The sequence below is a fragment of the Musa acuminata genome, chromosome BXJ1-5 (genome assembly GCF_036884655.1).
Source record: "Musa acuminata AAA Group cultivar baxijiao chromosome BXJ1-5, Cavendish_Baxijiao_AAA, whole genome shotgun sequence".
Taxonomy (NCBI): Eukaryota; Viridiplantae; Streptophyta; class Magnoliopsida; order Zingiberales; family Musaceae; genus Musa; species Musa acuminata.
The window spans coordinates 2,120,445-2,141,241 of NC_088331.1; the positions used below are offsets into that span (position 1 = coordinate 2,120,445).

Genomic DNA, 20,797 nt, shown 5'->3' on the forward strand with positions numbered 1-20,797 from the left:
GGTCCCCCACAAGCACATGACACAAACTAGTGGACATGTGTGTGCCAAAAAGTGCCGACTTCTGCCGTGAGATCTCAGTGTTCAGAACTGTGTTCACTTGTCCCACTGGGTTAGTGTATTCCATTGGCAACTGTAGTACCATATGGAATGGAATACTATCCCCTCTTCATTGCTGCAGGCTCATATGGTTATTGTGACGACTGACTGACGATCATCGCGCCACTAATAAAATCATAATATCATGATCATTTGAGGATAGCTACATGGATCTTTATCTATTGTTAAGCTCTATATAAGTCAAGCAAGATCTCTAGTTAAATATTGTGATAACTAACAACCACCTATAATCATTACTCGAAATGTTCAAGAATCAGCCGCGACCGACCGATCTCATAGACGGCCTCATTTTCGACTATTGAGCTCTGTATAAGGCAATATCTCGAGTTACTCATTGCCGATGACAAACAATTGCCTACAACTATTACTCGAATGTTAATCAATAACCAGCTATTACTGTTGCAAGAGAACAACGGGACATCACAAACAAAGTCTCGTTTTCGACCATTGATTTCTGTCTAAGACAACATCTCTAGTTAAATTGTGATGGCAGACAACACCACCTACAATTATTACTCCGATGTTCACCAATCGGCTACCATGGAAAATTCATTGATAACATGATATAGAGCATTGCTTTTTTCTAACTAATTTTTGTTTAGAAACATGAATTCAAGTACAGTAACATTCAAACAAATCAAGATTGACAGCAGAACTGGCAACTTCCTGAAAGAGATCAATTGTTGGTAAGCAATGTTTCGAGATCATATAGAAACCTAGTTTCGAGGAAAATGAGTTACTCCTGGAAAATTCTGTTCATTAATTCACAAGTCAGAGGGATGGCCAACCATAAATTCTCGATTATTATCACAAACTTTAATAATCAGTGTGAAGACATAAATATAATTGTTTTGCAATACCAAAATGTTAATGCGAGATATTGAACAAACAGAAGGTGTTAACAAAGCATTAGCAAGCTAGCTGATGCAGTTTAGGTTATACAGAATTTTTTCCCATAAGAACAATATCATACTTATTCCTGTGAAGAATGTCCGCAAAAGATACGGTCCCAATCTGAGAAAAAAAAAAAAAAGAGAATTAAGTTGACTAATAGGAAAAAGCTTATTAGAAGACAAGAAGTGCAATAGAAGTTGTTGGTCCAAATTTTGCTTCATATCATGAAGGTTGTTCACTAGTGACAGCCATAGTTTTACTGGAAACAGAATAATTACATAAAAGAACCAAGAAATGAAATGAGAATTAATTTGAAACAATGGAAATAACTCGTTCAGACAGTATCCTCTCAGCCAAGCTAGGAATAGCTGCTGTTATTCATGATATAGTTTTAGAAGAATTCAGCAGGTACCTGGATCCCTGTACAAGGGAGGTTTGGGTTCCCCAAGCAATGTGTTGTTCCCTCCAGCTGCTCCTCTACTTATCTGGGCACAATTTTAATTCTGTCCTGCGTAACAATGAAAGTAAGCATCAAACAAGTACAGAGATTAGGAAAGGTTTAATTTCATCATTCCTGACCACTTACTGGCAATTTATATACCTTCTCAACATATCTCAACAATCTTTAACAACTCAACTTTGGTGAGACACCTTCCTGGAGAAACATGAAAGGAACTATATGTATAAGACAATGCCTGTAAAATTCATTCACTTGATCACCAAACAATAGCATACAAGTATATAAACCACTGGGATTGAATCTTAACCCTATGCAGGTTGTTGTGGTTTGTTGTCACAGAAAGTTAATCCAAAAGGGTGGAAAAGAGAATTTCATATGATAGATCAAAAGATACCTGAGTGCAAAAACTTATAAGTAAAAAGGATAACTTAAATTGTTGTGTCAGGAAGCAAATCAGGAGTGTCTTGAACAACAGCAGAGTTCAAATACAAAAATCTTCTGATGATGGAATCTGTACCATGCAATCCATTCGCCAACCAAGAATATTCCGTCCTCTGTCACTTCTGCAGATTTGATAAACAGCTGGTTCAAACCTTTGAATGATATATCGTCTATGTGCATGAAATGTACAACTATAAACACTAACCATAGCACTTTTCTCCCAAAGTGCTTTAGAAACACATCTCTGATTTCACCATATCCATGTATCATCCATGGTGTTGTTCCACAAACCAAAAGCTGGTACCAGCCTGAACCACAAATAATGTGACTACATGCAGGAAGCATGTAAAAGAAAATGAAAGTGAAATATGATTGCTGAAAAACAATTATGGATTACAATATCAAGCAATTTGAAACAGGACAGGATGTTTAGAAAATATAATGAACTTCTGTACCTTTGTCCAATTGATCATAAAACAACAAGTAGCTACATAATACATATAGGGGCAATGTCTATAATCTTTGCCACCTGAAATATCACAAACCAAAAGCATTAAGAAAAAAAGATAATAATTCAAAACAGGAGTATATTAAAAATCAATAGAATTCAGTATAGAATTGTTTTATTTCTGTGACAAAAGATGAAACACATCATATGAGAAATAATAAAACGCTTGTCTAGATAAGTCATCAAGAAATGCAAAGTCGCTTTTTCATAACAAACTTTCCTTGCCAATGATGGTTGTGGATCATTCACATAACCACTTCAAATGTCCAAACCTTTTGCCAATAATAATAACAAAAGGTCAGACATTTGGGGACCATATTGTTGCTTAGTTTGGATTTTACTTTGTTGTTTGTCTCATCTTAGGTAGGACATCACACAGCCTCTCACCAATGCAGATTTGAGAAGGATCAACATATGCAGTCCTATCCCTACAAGAGAAAGATTTTCCATGACTTGAACTATGATTTTCTACATAAGCTACATGTCTCTATCAAGTAAGCATGAAACAGCGAGTAGAAGGCCAAGCAGAACGTTAAGTTCTAACCAGTAGAGGTTTGATCTGATACAGAGAAAACTCCAATAATGGTAGCTTTTAAGGGAAAACAATAAGAACACAAAAGGGAAAAAAAGAAGTTATGAGTTGGCTAATCTCCAACCATAAGTACTGGAGCACTAAATTATAGAGAATGAGAGAACAATGAAAGAAAAAGAATAGAATTTAAAGAAGGAGAGAAGCACAATGGCTTTGTGGTTTAACTAATTAACTTTGTTTTGTCCGAATGAGTCCATTAGATGACCTTTTATGTATAAACTCTTGAAACCCGTATTCTAACCAATCTATAAACCTAAAAAAAAAAAAGAACATTTTATCAAAACTCAAGTCATGGTAGAACACTAATTCTAATCAAGGATTGAAATTTCGTACGGTACTGGAGTTTCGAGATTTGCTCGCTACGGTACGATACTGTATACCAAGCGGTATATTTCGATATACCACTCAGTATATATATATATATATATATATATGTATGTATATATATATGTATGTATATATATATGTATATATGTATATATGTATGTATATATGTATGTATATATATATATATATGTATGTATATATATATATGTATGTATATATATAAAGTAAAAAAAAAATCTTTTTCGACGACGTCGTCGAACTCTTCTCCCCACGCAGGGCGACGTCGCCGAGGCGACATCGCCTATATATATATATGTATGTATATATATGTATATATATATATATATATACATATATATCATTTTCGTCGTGACATCACCTCTTCTCCTCGCGACGCTGAGATTCTTCTCCCCGTGCGGATGAGAGGTCGCCGACAGACGAGGAGGGAGAGCGGCGTAGGTACTTTTTTTCTTCTCCTTTTTCTTTCTTCTCCCTCGGTCACCCCTCTTCTTTCTTCTTCCTCGGTCACTGCCGATTTAAAATGATAACAGGGCGAAAATAACCCAATCGACGGTACCGCCTGGTAGCGGGCGGTTCGTGTATCGATATGTTGGCGGACCAGTACGTACCGCCCGGTACAGGCAGTATTATTTGAAATTGAAGACATTGATTATAACAACATCTAATCCTTACATGAAATAACAACTAAAGATGAATATAACTCAAAGTGGGATTTTAAATACATCCAAAATTGTCACCAGAACTATGATGATGACAATGTATCTGAAAAACAGAAAAATATCCTACAACACATCACTTTTCCTGCACTAATTTCATTATCAAGATATGAACAATTTATGATAATAGCTATGTGTTAGGATCAAGAGCACTAAGAGGGGGGGGGGGGGGGGGGTGAATTAGTGCAGCGGAAAACTTTCTGCGTTTTAAAACTGAGTTCGTACGACAAAGCTGATTTCAGCAGAAACTTCGATTCGTAAATCACTTTAACTTGTGATTAGGCAAGAGACAGTTAAAAATGAATCTGATAAGGCAGTTTGCTATTGTGATAGAAATCAGAATGTAAGCGCAAACTGAAATACGATGTTCGTACGAGAAAATCGATTTACGTCTAAACACGATTCGGAAAGTATTGAGCTTGGAAACGCAAATGTAAAAGCGCAGAAGACAGTAAGCTATGAAGAAGGTTTGCAGTAAGGATAATGAGCTCAAAGTAAATGCAAACCAGAGAACAGCTCGATTTAGAGTGATTTGCGAGAAAACCGATTTACGTCTAAACACGATTCGAAAAGTATTGAGCTTGAAAACTCAGACGTAAAAGCAAGAACACAGTAGGCTATGAAGGAGGTTTGCAGTAAAGATAATGAACTCAAAGTAAATGCAAACCAGAGAGCAGCGCGATTTAGAGTGGTTCGGTCAGTCTTGAACTACATCCACTTCTAGCTTCCTCCACCGATGAGGTTGCCGACGTCCACTAGAGGCCTTCCTTCAATAGGCGAAGGCCAACCACCTTTTTACAGATTCACTCCTTTTGACGGGCTTAGGAGACAACCCTTACAAACTTTTCTCTCCTCTCTTGAAAGATCTGAACTTGGAAGAAGAGAAGGAGAAGAACTTTTAACTCATACAACACTTTAGAGCTCTAAAAATCACAGAGTAAGATTAAGATTTCGGTGGTTTTAGTTGCTCTTTCATTGCTGAAAGAGTGGGGTATTTATAGGCCCCAAACCAGTTCGAATTTGGAGCTCAAAACTGTCAATTCCCGGAATTCCGGGGTCTGGCGGTTGCACCGCTGTCAGAGCTCGGAGACTGAGCTCCTGGGCGGTGCCACCGCTTGTCAGGGGCGGTTGCACCACTTGGCAGAGCTCGGAGACTGAGCTCAAGCGATTCCACCGCCTGTCAGGGGCGGTTGCACCGCCCAGCCAGAACTCGGAGACCGAGCCCTGGGCGGTGCCACCGCCGACCCAGGTGGTGCCACCTCTGGCCAAGTCATCTGGGTCCGAATGGGCTGATCCATTCGGCCCCAATTGGGTCTTTCGAGGGCCCAATTGCCCCAAGATTAAGTTAGTGGGATCACCTCCCATTTCTAACTTAATCAACGTGCTAACTACGACAATTCGATGGACAGCTTGCTCCGATGCGTCAACCGCTTCTTCCAGCAAGCTTCCGGTGAACTTTCGACGATCATCCGATGAACCCTCGGTGATGCTCCTGCGGACTTCCGGCAAACTCCTGGACTTGCGACGATCCACTTGGCGAGTTCCGACGAGCTTCTTTTGGCAAGCTCCTGGACTTCTCGGATATGTTCCCGCAGAACCTCCGATGACCGTCCGAACTTCCATCGAGCTCTCGAACTCCCAACGTGATCATAGTCCTGACTCCGGCGCAACTCCTGTTGCATGTCTTACTTCCATCGTAGTTAATCCTGCACACTTAAACAAAACTTCGATCGAGACAATTAATCCTAAGCAATTAACCAAGTTGTCCGGCATGTCATTGGTCCCTCGACGCTTCGTCCGATTCTTCGGCGCATCGTCCTCTTCTGCGGCCTATTGCCCAATCGGCCAGTTGACTCCGCAACTCCGATATCCTTGGCACAATACCCGCTCTTCTTGGCCCGATGCCCGAGTTCACGGCTCGAAACCTTCTATCGATACGTCGACAGATCCACCAGCCCGACGTCCAATCTTCAGACGTGTTCCTCCGGCACAACATGATTTTTCCTGCTTTAATTGTCTCATCCTGATCGAAGCATCCTGCGTTACTCAAAACGCAGATTAAAACATAAACACATATCAAGTTGTTTCATCATCAAAATACGAGATTCAACACTATGTTCTTAGAAGACTAGTAACCACGTCATAAGATGACAATGAACTTCAAGTGTACACCATAGATGCTTACGTTGATAGACAAGACCTCCTCTGCAATTTGTCTAGTGTGTTTCTTCATTGCATATCATCATCCACTCCTTTCTAGTTTGTTAACCACTTTGGTCTCTATATTAACAGACTAATTAGATGGCTCCCATCATGAGTCCTAGTGGAACAGGAACCCTAATTCCATACAACTTAAGCTTGTTATAGGTCTTATATTCCAGCTAATAGTTTTGTTTAGCTGCATCTTGTATCAACATAGGGATTTCTTTTACATCTAAAGCTACAGAGAATCAGAAAACAAAGGCAGGAAATAAGTGACGATGACATGATCCCCTTTACATCAAAGCATCACAAACAGAAGCCACCGATGAGTGTTAGATTTGCAGATAGTTCTTGCAGCTTCACAACCATCATAATGTGAATGATCTGATTGGAACAGATAGAAGACATGAGGTGCTTAGCGAATAATGAAGTGGTACTTAAAGCCTTATTCAGGTCATTTCACACTTCACTAAAAGATTTACTGTGTTCAAATTTTTATGAAGGAGCCGACAGAGTATTTGATCCACATATTTATTGAGGTGGTCTCCACCTCAATTGTCCTAATAAAAAAAAGAAAAAAAGAAAAAAAAGAATGGAAGGGGTACTGATATAACATTTGCAAATTGTGGCATTACACCATGATTATGATCTCTTTATCGTACTAAAAGTCATCATTTGCATAGAGTTCACTCAGAGTATGAAAGAGATGAAGACTTGCTTTAGATAATTATGGATGTGCCTCAACATATGGTTAACCTTATTCTATCTACTCTATCAAATCAGGGTCGGCTGGCTTAATTCATCATGCTTCCACATGCACAAGAAAAGAAGGATAGAGAGTTTTCTCCTATAATTCACAAGGTCTTCAAAATTCATATTTATCGTTTCATACATCAAACTAGCTTTTGAATAGACGATACCAAATCAACAATTAGCAGATTTTTGAAAGTACCCACGTGAAACATTTATTATTCAATGGAATTTCATTATTACGTTTCAACTTGTAAGAAAATATATAAAAGTATTTCTTCTCTGACAGTTAGGGAATAGAGAAGGAAAAACCAGACACTTGTAATAAATTGGCAAAACGGTGACACTCATTATAAGAGATGAACAGTCTGGATAACATATTAGAAATATTAGATAACTACAAATAGGTAACCCCTTGGATAGAGAAAAGACTAATACACAGGTACGTACCATTATAGATACCACATTCATTGCAGAAAATGGTAGCCATCTATCATGTTGTTGCTCTGAGGATCCAATAGGGGAAAAATGACAGATTGCTTGTAGTTTGAATATAGGTCTCTTAGACTTATATACATGCAGTTCAATATAAACTTTGAAAAGCATAAAGTACAAAAAAGGTAGTATTATTGTTAAATTTGAATCAAGAATTCACAATTGAAATTGTCTACTTAGGTGACTAGAGACATGAAAGCAACCCCATATCGACAAGATAATATCATTGATATTATCTTAGAAATAGACATTCATAATACTGATGGACCTGGTATGAACCTAGACAGGCCGCAGCAGGATGATATTATGTTTCCTCTAAATGTCATTTATCAGCAGTGGACAGAATCAGGACTAGCCAAGCTGTCAATTTGTCTTGCAGTTTATGCTGCAATGGACCTAATCATCCAAAGATATGAGCCCAAATCAAGAACTTTTGATTCGTGAAAGATACCTAGATGGCCATGGCAGTTCAGAGGACAAACTACAACGCGAAGACCAATCAAGAAGCAGTAGGAAACAAAGAACTGAACAACATCAGTACAGTAAGCACGTCACGTACCCGAATTCGAATTTTCATTAATCGACATTGCTAAAGGGAATCCAAGAAATGGAAACATATGTCGTACTCTTTTCCTATGTGCTTCGCCGAACTCGCATGGCATGTCAGGATTGTCTTCCAGCGAATCAAAAAGTGCTGACGAGAAAATTGCAACTTTAGCATATCTCGGGTTGAAACCAACGGAATCCGCAGAAAAGAAACGCACATTTATCGAATAGACTGGAAACCTTAGAGGAACTCACGTAGTTCAGGGCGTTGGAGAAAGATGCCAGGTGAAACGCTACCCAGATTTCGGAGATCGAGAAGTGTAACGTTTCGCGAGATCAAATCAAAGAAGAAGAAACCCCCTGCCGGGAGCGACGGGCGCGGCACAGCACTCGGTGGATCTCCGAGTGCCGAGGTTCTTGGTCGCCAGGGGCGCCGCTGGCGAAAACATGGCAATGGGATATGGTGATCGATCGGCCGGAAAGCCTTTTGCCAAAGATTACAATGTCGAAGGAGAGAGAGAGCACCTGTTAAAAAATTAAATAAAATATCTAAACCAATTTAACATCAATTTTATTGGCGAAAATATAAAAATAAAAATAAAATTTTAATGTTTGGTGGTGGTGAATGGTAATGTCAAAGTGATTGTCTAGCTACTTCCGACGACGATAAGATTCGCTCTTATCACGACGTTACCCACCCTAACAAGAAGCATGTCACCCATCCTATGTAACTTTATATTTACGTCGATGGTGATATAATTGATAAGTGATAATGAAGTTCGTTTTGACGCAGATAGTGATAGCGATCGTGGCGTCTATGGTCAAGATGATGATTATCTCATTATTAACTCATTGGGCGGATCCTAGTCTCGACATGCTGCTCCCCTCATTGTCACATCAGTTCTGATATCATCTCTCATCTCTCGTCGAGTCAACGCAGGTGTAGAGTTGCGTAGGACAAGTGGTGATGAGACTAGTGACACGCTCCTCTTAAAGACGAGTGGAATCACGATGAGGGTGAATCATATCATCTTCGCTAAGCAACTTCATCGATATCAATGCGATAGTATCGTCGTCTATCATTGAACGTTAAAATTATCATTTTAATAGGATAAATGAAGCTACATATTTCCTCCGATATCATTTTTTTAAATATAATTAGCCCCATTCATTCGAGGACAAATGTGGGTCCCAAAGCCTTAAATATGATATATATATATATATATATATACATAGAGAGAGAGAGAGGTGAAGGTGTTTGAAGAAATGCCAAGCGCTCTCAGGGACAAATGTGTGCGTCGATAGCTTTTCTGCCTGACATGGTATGGAGAAGATCATGTCCCAAAAAAAGACGATGGAAGCGCAAGCAAGCAAGCGCGCGCCAGAGAGAGAGAGAGAGAGAGAGAGAGAGATCACCTTGCTTTATTCTACGTGCTACTTCTGCTATTAGATATGTTGCATCTTCTACAGGGGCACTGCACAGGGTTGACTCGGGGGCAGAAGACACTATCATATTTTGAGGACAAAGAGGTTAGCTCAGAGCCATTCTTTTGTTGTTGTTACTATTTCAAGCTTGAAAGCTCTGGGAGATGACAATGGCAGCAGTAACATTCAGGATCCCCGTGAGGGCTCCAAACCGGTAGATCATTTCACAGTCCATAAAGAAGAAGAACAAGAACACTGAGCATTTTAGCATTCTTGCTGATGCATCATGTCCTATCAAGCAACGAAACATTGCTTGCTTCCAAGAACCTGACATGGCTGACAAAACAGGGGATTAGAACTGAACCAATCCAAGATGCAGCCACAGGGATCAACTTGACTTGTTTGTTGTGAAGAATGTGGGAGGTCACTGTTTCTTCCAGTATTTTTCTATACTAGGAGTATGTTATTACCTGAGGTTTGCATTGGGAACATCCAGTTTCTGGCTACAATATTTTGGTGCTGTGTGGGTAAATACATGGAGTAGTCAAACTTGAATCTGCATTAGGTCAAGTCTTGTTGCTTGTTATAGAAATATTAGACATTGTATGTTTGCTTGTGCCATTCATCTGCATTTGAACAAGAAGCACTGATGATTAACATCATTGAGATATTGAAATGAGTGGCTTTTTTTCCACTGTACAAGACAACATTTCCAGTCAATAATAGATAACATTCAATCTCTACTTTTTAATTTCCAATACAATATTCTTATAGCTCAGTTAAATCTCTATTGATAGTTTCTGGTGACATCACAAACATGATTTTGTGTTTCTTTTTCTCTTTCAGATCATGATACATCAAATAGGAATTTGTAAGCAAGCCTTTGATCTACTTGCAAGAACTTGAAACCATATTCTTCACTGCACATGGATTACAGCAAATTTCTGTACAATTGCATGGAGAACAAGTTCTGTATCTCCCCTTATACACCACAAAGCAATTCTAACACCAAAGCTTGAGATATCTTTTTAGCAGTTCTCACCAATTTTGTTGGTTTTCAGATTTCTTCATTGCCAAGCTTTGTTTCCTCTGCTTCTTTTTCTTTTCTGACTTCTTCTTTCTCCCTTTATTCAGCAGATTCATTGACTTGGAATAATCCACAAGAACAGGCAAAACCTCTTCCTCCACATTGATGCTTTGAAGATCTGAATGCCTTGTTATTGCCTTCATCCTAAGCCTCTTGCTTCAGATCCTTTCATTATCCTGAGTCTTTTGCAGGAAGAGATGAACATCCTACGAGAAGAGATGCATGTATGTCAGCTCATGCAGTAGAGGGAGAAGCAAACACCATCAGAGAGATCAGACACTTACTCCCATGGGACATCTCCAACCAACATCAAGTCTCCATCTTTGTCTTCGTAAGCCATGGCATGTTCAGATCCAGTGCACCCTTCTGCCCCAGACGCTTCTCCTGGAAGATGTAATGCAAGATTTCTTTGCATCATCGTGCTTGTTGTTATCCATGGTTGTCATGAATGTTACTGAGGATATGCTCCCTTACCCAGAGAAAAGCATCCGAACATGTCCTCCAAGGCTTCCCTGAGCTCCTTGTAACCCCTGTAAACCCTAAGATCAATCTTCCTCAAGTAGGGAGCCCCGTCCATGCTAACCTTCACGTAAGATCCGGCGGCTTCCGCCTCCGCCTTCCTCGCCCGGAAGCTGTTCTTCCTGTACGACTGGATCGGCGGCCACCCCACCACTCGAGCCCTGTCATTTCAACAAACAGTCATCAGCAAAAGCCACGCCCCGCCATGTCTTCCCCAACAGCTCTTGCAGAACCGCTCTCGCAGGCTTACTTGCTCTTGCCATGGCTCTTCTCGTCGTCCTCCGGCAGCGCTCGTTTGCTTCCCCTCGTTGCTGCCGGCGCGTGGGTGCCTGGCAAACCGAGCCTTAGCTCGGTGTCCTTGACGTAGCTCGCCTCAGCTTCCATGTCCCTTAGATTCCACAACGATCACAGGTGATGAGAAGAGGAGGGATGATATAGATTTGTAGTCCAACATGGAAGGAAGAGTGAGAGAAGGCATGCAGTCTCCGGGCTTCCATGCATGGGAAATCACGGTATCGACAACTGGCTAGGGTTGTCTGTTGGACACCGCAGGACACCCACGAGGACCATGCAGGGACAAAGATCGGACGGCTAGGATTCATCGAAGGACGGCGTCGGAAAGATCTCGACCGTCGATCTGACGGCAGGCAGCCCATGTGTGGGCATGTGATCGAGGCGAGCCAACGCAAACATGGCCTTACTTTGGATCCAATCATAATGGAGGAGCACATGAGATGTTAGGGTTTGGTCTGCGGGCCACACACCATCTTCAAATCAACTCATTCATTGATGGTTATGTAGGACATGAGGAGAGACAAAAGTCAAGCTTGTGCCTGCCTTCTACTCCTTGTCTCTCTTTCCTCTTCTTTTCCTAGCTTCAAGTTGTGATGCTGAATTATTTAGTGTTGATATCACAGACATACTTGTTTGAATCAACAGACTTGCATGGCCAACATTTACTCCTCTACTTGTTTGAAGAACATAATTAACTCATTAGTTTGATGAATCTGAATCACCAATCCAAGATGCTTAAACTCAATAATAGTAACCTCATCAGAGATCAATTTTTGCAAAGAATTGGAAGATGGTTAACCTTCACTCTTTCACTAATCTCATCACAGATAAACTAAGATCATGTGTTCCTCCAGAAGCCTTGCAGTGCAAGAAGCACTGCTGCTGACCATTTCCTGAAGAGCAAGGCTTTGTTCAATCTAAATGCAGTGATAGGATGCAGCATCAAAACAGCAAATCCTTGTGAATTGTATACACCTTAATGTTGCCATACTCATGAACATGGTTGTAGTGAGCTCTCCTTGAGCTCTGAACGAGCAGGTACTACTGGTAAGTAGCATACATACACCTACACTGAGGGGAGATCACCGTGTCCAGGGGAGCATTTGGAGACTGAGAACACACATGACAACAAGACCTCAAAACCTGCTACCTGCCCAGCAAACCGTGCTGTGTCCCATCTGCTTGGCAAAGATGGTGAAAGTTGTTGGATGCTGGTCCAAATGGTGAGATGTGAATCAATACCACCCACCCCATTTTGGAAGATATGAAGTCATGTCACCTAACACTCAACACTGTGAACTGCAATCTGAAAACTAGTCAGATTGGGAGGACACCAACTCCAGAGAAAAAGGACAGATTGCTGTTGGCACAAGTGGATGTTGGGAAGAGCTTAGCATCAAGGCAGAGAGTTGGAAGCACATCCTGAGTTGTGCTTTACATCAATCTTCTTTGTTTCTTCTTAGCAGAAAGGTGTACACACTCCCAAGGAGCATGTAGGATTGAGCTGCTCGACCATGCATCACAATCCTTGAAATGTGTGTATTTTTCTTGATGTCATATCTGTAGTGATCTAATGGAATACTTGTTGGTCCTCTCTGTATTTGTTTACTGGTCCATGAAATCTCCAAATGGTGCTTCAGGTAATCCCTACAGTACATCTAAATGGAACAAGAAACAGCATTTTCCTGGAGAACCTCTTCATTAAAGCTGTTCTGCCATGATGCATAGTTTTGTGATGATTGCATTCTTTTCTTCCTCCTCAGAAGTCTCCCAAAAAGTTGAAAAGTTTCTTTCCCAATGATTCTATTGTCTGTGCCAAATTTTAATTCAAGTTAGATCGTTGGACATCTAACATTTCTTTGTATTTAGATAGGGGGTTCATATGGCTACTGTTCTTAATATAAATAACATGTGTTTGTACATGTCACAATTTAGATAAATAGTTATTCAATCTCAAATAGATTATTAAATAAGCAACAAAAAAAAAAAAGACACATGAAAAGAGTGAGAGTGAGGAAGAAGGTAATATAAAATAAAGAAAATAAATGTCCTCTTGTTGTTAGGAAGAATATATGAGTTATTCTGTATTGACAGATGTCTGAGCCATACAACTATAAAAAATAAAAATAAAACAGACAAAAGGACTATATATAGGTATAAAGAATTGAGGAATAAAGAAAGGCATTCTTTTGAATTTAATTGGTTTTAAGAGAGGCTTTAAAAGATGAGCCATATATTGATGTCCTCCTGTCAAAAGAAGGGTAGCTACAGTGAATAGACCATAACTCATCCACTGATGTTGCCCACTCCATCACCCTATTAATTATACATCTCAAGAGAGAGAGAGAGAGAGAGAGAGAGAGTGTGTGTGTGTGTGTGGGAATAGGACAAATTCATCATATCATATGCAAGAGCATCATGAACAATCATTAAAAAATGAAAAAACCACAAAAGGTATTTTATCAAAAATAAAAATGACATCTCCCATATTAGGTATTCCTTTTTTTTCAACTTGAATGAAAATATGCTTAATTTTTTACTAAAATAACTTGATCACATATGTTTTCCAAACTGATAATTAGTTATTACAATTTAAAAAAATAAAAAATAATATTAATCATCTTAGAATCATTAAAACATGATCTTAAGATAATTAGTATTATTTTTTATTTTTTTTAAAAAAATAAATAATTAATTATCAAAATTAAGAATTCCTTTCAAATATGAAGGAACAAATAAAATCAATTTTTTATTTGGGGGGGGAAACAAAATATCCAAAGAACAAACCACAGAGAGTATCAACACCTATGGTCTGACCAGCTAAGAGAGAAGTAAGCTTGAGGGGAAGGGTGGGGGGTGGGTAAGCAATGTGGCAGTCTCTACTACCATAGGAAACCAAATGCAAAACAGGTGTTCAATCAAATCAATTCAAGATCAGATGTGAATGCAAACTGAAACCCACATCACAATCAAACACACACATTCCTATCTTCAGGGTCACCTCTAATCCTGTATCCTTGCAACACCACAGTGGGGAGAGATAGTGCCCTCATGGAGCAGCAGAAGCCAGGAAAGGCAGTACTTGTTTTACTCATTGAGCATTCAAGAGCCACCACTTTACCCTCTCTTTTTTTTTTGTTCTTTTTTTTTTTTGTGGAGTATTGGATATGTTTTTGGAATCCTCACCTGGCTCTTCTTTGCAGCACACAACTCCCAAAAAGACTGAGAAACTGAGAAATGGAGAGAGGGAGAGAGGGAGAGAGAGAGAGAGAGAGAGAGAGAGAGAGAGAGAGAGGAAAAAGGATCATTTGTGGAGTGAGAGACCATCAGTCTTCACATGACACTATACAGTAGGGTACTAAAGCTGAAGCTTTAAAACTCTGTTTGGACTTATTTCAAGGAAGGGGGACCACCCCTATCAGGCTATCTGACTTCTCCTCAGCCATCCTTGTTGCATCTTCTTCTCCTTCTTCTATGTATGTTTGAGATCTGGGTATGGTGGTTTCTCATGCACAACACTTGCCATTTGTTTGGGTTGCTTGAGTGGCTGGTAATGGGAGTTCTTATTGCCTTTCCCAAGCCATGCCATGTGTGTTTCTGCATCATGCTCTAGGTACTGTTGGATTGAGAAACTTGGATGGGGTTTAAGAGTTTTAGGGTGTTACATTGCTCATTGATGTTCATCATCTAGTTCTGCAACATCTTCACTCTATTCATCACTGTAAGTGAAGAAGCATTAGATATTACAGTATGCAATTTTCCTGCTAGATTTCAGCTCAATTTGAAGTCTTGATTAGTTTCTATGATGTTTCAACCTGTCGTCAACTGAGAAAAACCCTCATCTTCCCTTGTTCATCAATTCTAGACCTGGGAATTCCATGTTCATGGTGGTAGTTGCTTGTTAGATTCCATTGAGGTAGACCCTGCATGATATTGCAGCGTTTGCATGAAATCTGAATGTGCATATATATGCAGACCCTTTTTTTCTAGGTAATGTAAGCTTAGTTCTCACTTTGAACTGCCTGATTTGGGTGGTATGCAGAACAGAGGCTATTTGTTCTTACTAATGTTCCTCGCTTCGATGATGATCGAGTGTTGTTGATTTTCAAGTATAATCAAAGGACAATCTTTTGTTTCGGTCACAAACTTTTTGTTTAGTTGCTATCGACTCCATGCCATTAGACAAAGAAGTGTTAATCTTGCAAGCTCTAACAGTAGATGCCATATTGCTAGAACACACAGTGTGTGCATCATTTCACCAGCCGTTCTTATGTTTGAATCCTTAATCTCAGAAGAACATGCCAAGGAATCATCTTCAAGAATTATAAGGCAACATCCGGTCACCAACATGGATGATCGGCCAACCTATTTTGAGGACTTCCATTCCTGTGCTTTTCACTTGGACAGAAGAAACCAAGATGATTTCCTTCAATTAAGCAGCATGCAGGATCAGCTCCACTCACCAGAAATGCAGTTCTTCGGACCAACCGATCCAGTTCAGGTTCGAGTAACCGAAGATTCTGCGATCGCCAAGAGGCATTCGGTGCATCCTCAAGGTGAGAAAGAGGATGATCTGCATGACTTCATATATGGTTGGACTCATGGCCTGTCATTAACTCTTGGTTCACGCTTATCATCCAATGCTGATGGTGCTTACGACTGCGAACCAGCAAAAGAACATGAGATTGGAAGACGAGATTTAAAGGAGCTCAATTGGCCAAGAGAAAGCTGTGGTACTCCTCAAAACCTGGCATCCATGGCTTCTGTACTCCAGCATTCTCGGTATCTGAAGCCTGCTCAGGAGCTGCTTGATGAGATTGTGTCTGTAAGAAGTGCAGCCGAGCTGAGTTCTGATGAAGAATTCAGAAGGATTAGGTCAGCTCGAATGACTAACAGAGCTGGTAGAAAGTCTCTGCAGGTGGAAGAAATCATCAACTGTGAAGGAAATTTGCAAGAAGCTAACAACTACTCATCTGAGGAGGATAAGCAGCATGATGTTGAAGTTAGAGTTGTGAAGCTTGTTGCCCTGTTGGATGAGGTACCACAACTGAATACTCCCTCTTCCTTTTCCCAAGTAATAATGGCACATTACATTGCAAACTGAAGCTCAAACTGCATATAAAGATCGATATCTCGCATCGTACATTGCAATTTAGTCTTCCTCCTTGATAAAGCTTACACCGAGTGTCTTCGACCATGTATACTAGGCCTATTAATGGATCCTGCTTTCCTCCTTTCATATCTTGTTCTATGAATCTTGGCCCTGATACTTCTTGGCAAAATCATGATGGTGATTATGTATAAGGTGCATTCGTAGCAAGAAAGGATAGAAATAAGAATTAGAAAGGTGCTATGTCGATCCAAGTACAATTATCAGAATATCAAAAGTCACTCGTGCCAGTTTGATATACAATGGAACGCTACATTCCGAAAGGTGGAACTTAGCATAATCATGAGTTAATTTCTTTGTCAAACCTACTAATGTGCCTAAACTAAATAAAAGAAGGCACTATCTTACATAGCAAATAGGACTCCTTACATGTACTACAATGCGAAATGTGTGTTTGCATTGCGCGCATATGTGCCAATTTTCATATTTTTTCCTAGCTTTATATCTGCTATAGCAAACTGACCTTGTAATTTCCACACGCACAAGTCCCACATTTTACTGCAAAAATTGTGGAAAAAGGAAAACTGTTCGGACCTTATGGCTTCTTGTTGTCTTTGATGTTGCACGGAGAAAAGAAAACTGTAGTGTCATAAAAAGAAAATGTGAGTATTAATCTTGATACTTTTTTCGACACAATCATGATGTTAGTTCTTTATCATTACCTTTGTAGCAAGCAAGGGTAAGAAATAAAATGATGAATTAGAAAGGTACTGCTATGTTGATTCAGTACAAACAACAAAATGTCTGTTTCGCCTTTTTCCATGAAAAATCATTCTCGAGAACAATGTGATATAAATGCTACTTTCTAAATGATCATAGTATTTTTTTTATTTTTTGGCTAACCTATAAATGTGCTTAAACTATTTTGCAGACACAATTTTCTTGTGCAATTAAATTAGAAAAACAATCCATCATGCATGACAAATCGGATTCCTTATAAGTACTTGTCTACATATCTGGCAAATCGTGTTTCTACTTGCGCATTTGTGCCATTTTCATGTTTTCATATCTTCATATTTGTTCTGGCAAACCGACTCGGTAACCCCTGAAAAGAAAACAAGAAATGTCCCACCTTCTATTTCAAAAATGACGGAAAAAAAACTCCAAAAAATTGGGACTTTGGTGTTGTTGTTCAAGGAAAAATCACCAGTAGCAGATTAGTTTAACAAAATCAATTATTTTAGCTCTAAAATAAGGGAGAAACCTTATAAGAGAGTATCAATATTTGCTAAGGAGAGCTAATGGTGTTGTGGTTACTTTTTAATTATAAATAAATGCTTAAACATTTTAAACTTAACTAAAAATATGAACAGATCCCAAATAGTTGAGACATTACGACTTCTTTATTTTGTTGTAGAATCAATTATTGCGGTTGGCATATTTAGTGTAACTTTCATGCTAAATGTGACATGAAGGAAAAAGATCTTTGCAGCTGAAGAAATAAGTTGTGGTATGTGTTCTCTCTTCCGTTTCAGCTTGAGAGCCGATACCAGCAGTACTTCCATCGAATGGACCGAGTGATATCACTGTTTGAGGCTGTTGCAGGCAGAGGAGTTGCCGCAACTTACACTGCTCTCACAATTCAAGCCATGTCCCGCCACTTCTCTAAGCTCAGGGATGCCATCCTCACTCAAATCCATGTCTCAAGAGAGCCTCTTCCTCACCGAGAAGAGTTGCAAAGCCTCCACCGGAATCCTCCGCAACGGCGGCCGGCTGACGAAACCATGCGGCAGAAAAGAGAAGCTCTGCAGAAGCTGGCCATCATCCAAGCTCAGCAAGCTTGGAGGCCGCTCAGGGGATTGCCCGAAGACTCTGTGGCCGTCCTCCGGACTTGGCTGTTCGAAAACTTTCTTCATCCGTAAGCACTACAACTGTCTTATGCTCCCATGTTTTTTCTTTTTCATTTTTCATATTTAGATCATATGCACTGAATTATTAGAAAAATAACATCACATACAAATAATGTGAGACTAATAGTAGTAATTCCAAAAGTTCATATTCTAACAAAAAATCCTGAGATACTATAAACTCTAAAATCCTCTCTAACACATAAATCGATTTAGTCTTTAGTAATTACAAAAGTTTTAGATTGATATATATATATATATATATAAAAGGAAATGATCCCGATGTGTATGAACTCTAATATGTTAGCATAAAATCTATAATTATGTTATCTGTATTGCGGAAAAACTTTTATGTCAAGATTGAAATTAAATAAATTGGATCTAACAATATTACGATGGATACCTTTCTTGTTGTTCAGAAGAATAAACCTTATTTGTTCTACAATCGCAAGGATCTGCAAGGAGAACTAGATCCTTCTCCTTTCTTCCTATCTTTTCACAAGATTACCTAGATTGATGGATTAGGGGATTAGGGAAGAGGAAGATTTAGAGAAAAATCTTAATCTCTCAATTGCTGAGTTACTACTCAGATACCCTCAGATGCACTCAGATGATGCGCTTAGCCCCTAGAGGTCCTGTCTATTTATAGGTGAGAGCAGAGGGTCTAGGATAAGTTGAGAGTTTTTGCTTGGCTTTCCTGTTCGATCGGATACAGACATGGCAATCGTTGTATTTGAAGTATCGATTAAGCTGCCCAAGCATAGATCCACTACTAAAGTAGGCTTGAACACTTCCTCCATTGGAAAAGAAATGTCCCTTCTAGCATTGATTGTCAGTTATCTCCTAAGGAATCCTACTGTAATATGGACTTCTTTTCTATCTTACCTAATTAAATAGGACCACCTGATATAACATGCATTCCAAAACTCTTAACAGTGTGCAGTGTGTGGTTTTTGATTTTTCCTTGCAGATATCCTGATGACACTGAGAAACTCATGCTGGCTTCCAAGACAGGCTTGACAAGAAACCAAGTGATGTCCAAACCTCAAACCTCCTCAAGTCTCTTGTGGATAATTTGCTCTGCTAAATAGCTGCTTGTTGATGGTTCTCATTTTGGTGTGTTATTGGTTCAGATTTCCAACTGGTTCATAAACGCACGAGTTCGGATATGGAAGCCGATGATAGAGGAGATGTACAGGGAGGAGTTTGCAGAGGACACTGGAAACCTAAGCACGTCCTCTTAGATAGATGATACACGTTGAGACTAGCCTCGTGCATGCTCTCGTTGCGTGTCCAGCTCTTTTGTTCTTGTGAGGGAGACCAGTAGTGGTAAGTTTATGCTGAGGGAGGGAGATGCATCATTTTTTATGATCAATCTACATGTCCTTGAATTGTATATATACACATACCTGACTATGATTGATAGGTGCATCAAACAGAAGTTGCATCAGTATGCTCTTTTTTGATTCGTATCAAGTATAGTCTGCATAGGGCATCAGGTCCTGGAGGAAAGAAAAAGAACTGGAATCAGAACAAAGGAGAATATGTTCAAGCCATGCTTTTTTGTTTCTGTTCTTTGAACAACAGCAGCCTGTGTGCAGTGGTGTTACTGTTCACCCTGCCAGCAACATCATGTGATTTTGGCCTTCCCTCTGCTATGTAACTTTGCCAGTGCTCTGTAGTATGGAAAGGGCTGCTTTAATGCCCCAGAGTTGAAGCAAACTGCTGTATGTGAAATATGAACATTTCTGATTTTTGACATAGTAATTGCTGAATCTGCCATTTCTTTGCACTAATCATATTTATTGGTTGGACTTCATTTGTAATTCCTGTCATCACAAGAATAACGGTAGTCATTTGTATCAATGAAAATTCAATAGTGGTATCATCTAATTGTGGAGAGGTACGATTGTTTACTACCTATAAAACCAAGACTCAGACTTATGAACCAATTAAAATGATATAACTGTGTGATGTCAATGTTAACTGTATCAACAGAAAACTCAAAATTAATGCACATATAACTTGCCGGTTGAACTGGGTAGATGTGTTTGAGCTTGGGTTATCTCTCGAGCCAGATGCAGTCTCTACAAATTGGCAGACAGCACAAAGGGGCATAATAAATCTCAATTCTCTTTTCTTTTTTCTCTGTATTGGGTTGACTTGAACTCACTGCAAGTTTGGAGTGTCTTTTTAACTTCAATACCAGGGTTGAAAGAAAAAGACAAACATATGTAAAACTGTAGCGGTCTCTACAAATTGTATAGTAACAAAATATTGACAAAGGAATACTACTACTATCTGAATAATAGGGTTCACAATGTCTTGCTTTTTAGCAGCAGGTCACAATATTGTCCAGCTTAAAAATTAATTAGATCTGATCAAA

At 39.4% G+C, this 20,797-nt stretch overlaps 2 protein-coding genes and 1 long non-coding RNA gene across 5 annotated transcripts; 1 reads left to right on the forward strand and 2 right to left on the reverse strand.

The window, feature by feature from the left end:
• Positions 1-857: 857 nt before the first annotated feature.
• On the reverse strand, positions 858-8,557 carry LOC108952856 (uncharacterized). The gene is made up of 8 exons (XR_010513765.1): positions 8,325-8,557; positions 8,083-8,217; positions 2,368-2,441; positions 2,118-2,220; positions 1,866-2,034; positions 1,598-1,666; positions 1,424-1,519; positions 858-1,131 (listed from the first exon to the last, which is right to left on the reverse strand). It is a non-coding gene; the product is annotated as an uncharacterized LOC108952856 (long non-coding RNA).
• Positions 8,558-10,315: 1,758 nt separating this feature from the next.
• LOC135674897 (auxin-responsive protein IAA4-like) lies at positions 10,316-11,536 on the reverse strand. The gene is made up of 4 exons (XM_065185155.1): positions 11,351-11,536; positions 11,056-11,261; positions 10,866-10,965; positions 10,316-10,787 (listed from the first exon to the last, which is right to left on the reverse strand). The coding sequence occupies exons 1-4, from the start codon at positions 11,482-11,484 to the stop codon at positions 10,721-10,723; spliced, it is 507 nt and encodes a 168-aa protein (XP_065041227.1). The 5' UTR covers positions 11,485-11,536; the 3' UTR covers positions 10,316-10,720.
• Positions 11,537-14,269: 2,733 nt separating this feature from the next.
• On the forward strand, positions 14,270-20,187 carry LOC103983804 (BEL1-like homeodomain protein 11). 3 transcript variants are annotated; one of them, XM_065181500.1, is made up of 6 exons: positions 14,270-15,007; positions 15,687-15,950; positions 16,065-16,432; positions 18,040-18,422; positions 19,382-19,442; positions 19,545-20,187. In XM_065181500.1, the coding sequence occupies exons 1-6, from the start codon at positions 14,977-14,979 to the stop codon at positions 19,653-19,655; spliced, it is 1,218 nt and encodes a 405-aa protein (XP_065037572.1). In that variant the 5' UTR covers positions 14,270-14,976; the 3' UTR covers positions 19,656-20,187. The 3 variants fall into 3 exon arrangements, with proteins under 3 accessions (XP_065037572.1, XP_009399363.1, XP_065037571.1); XM_009401088.3 differs by having other exon boundaries at positions 14,270-15,115; positions 15,687-16,432; XM_065181499.1 differs by having other exon boundaries at positions 15,687-16,432.
• Positions 20,188-20,797: the final 610 nt, after the last annotated feature.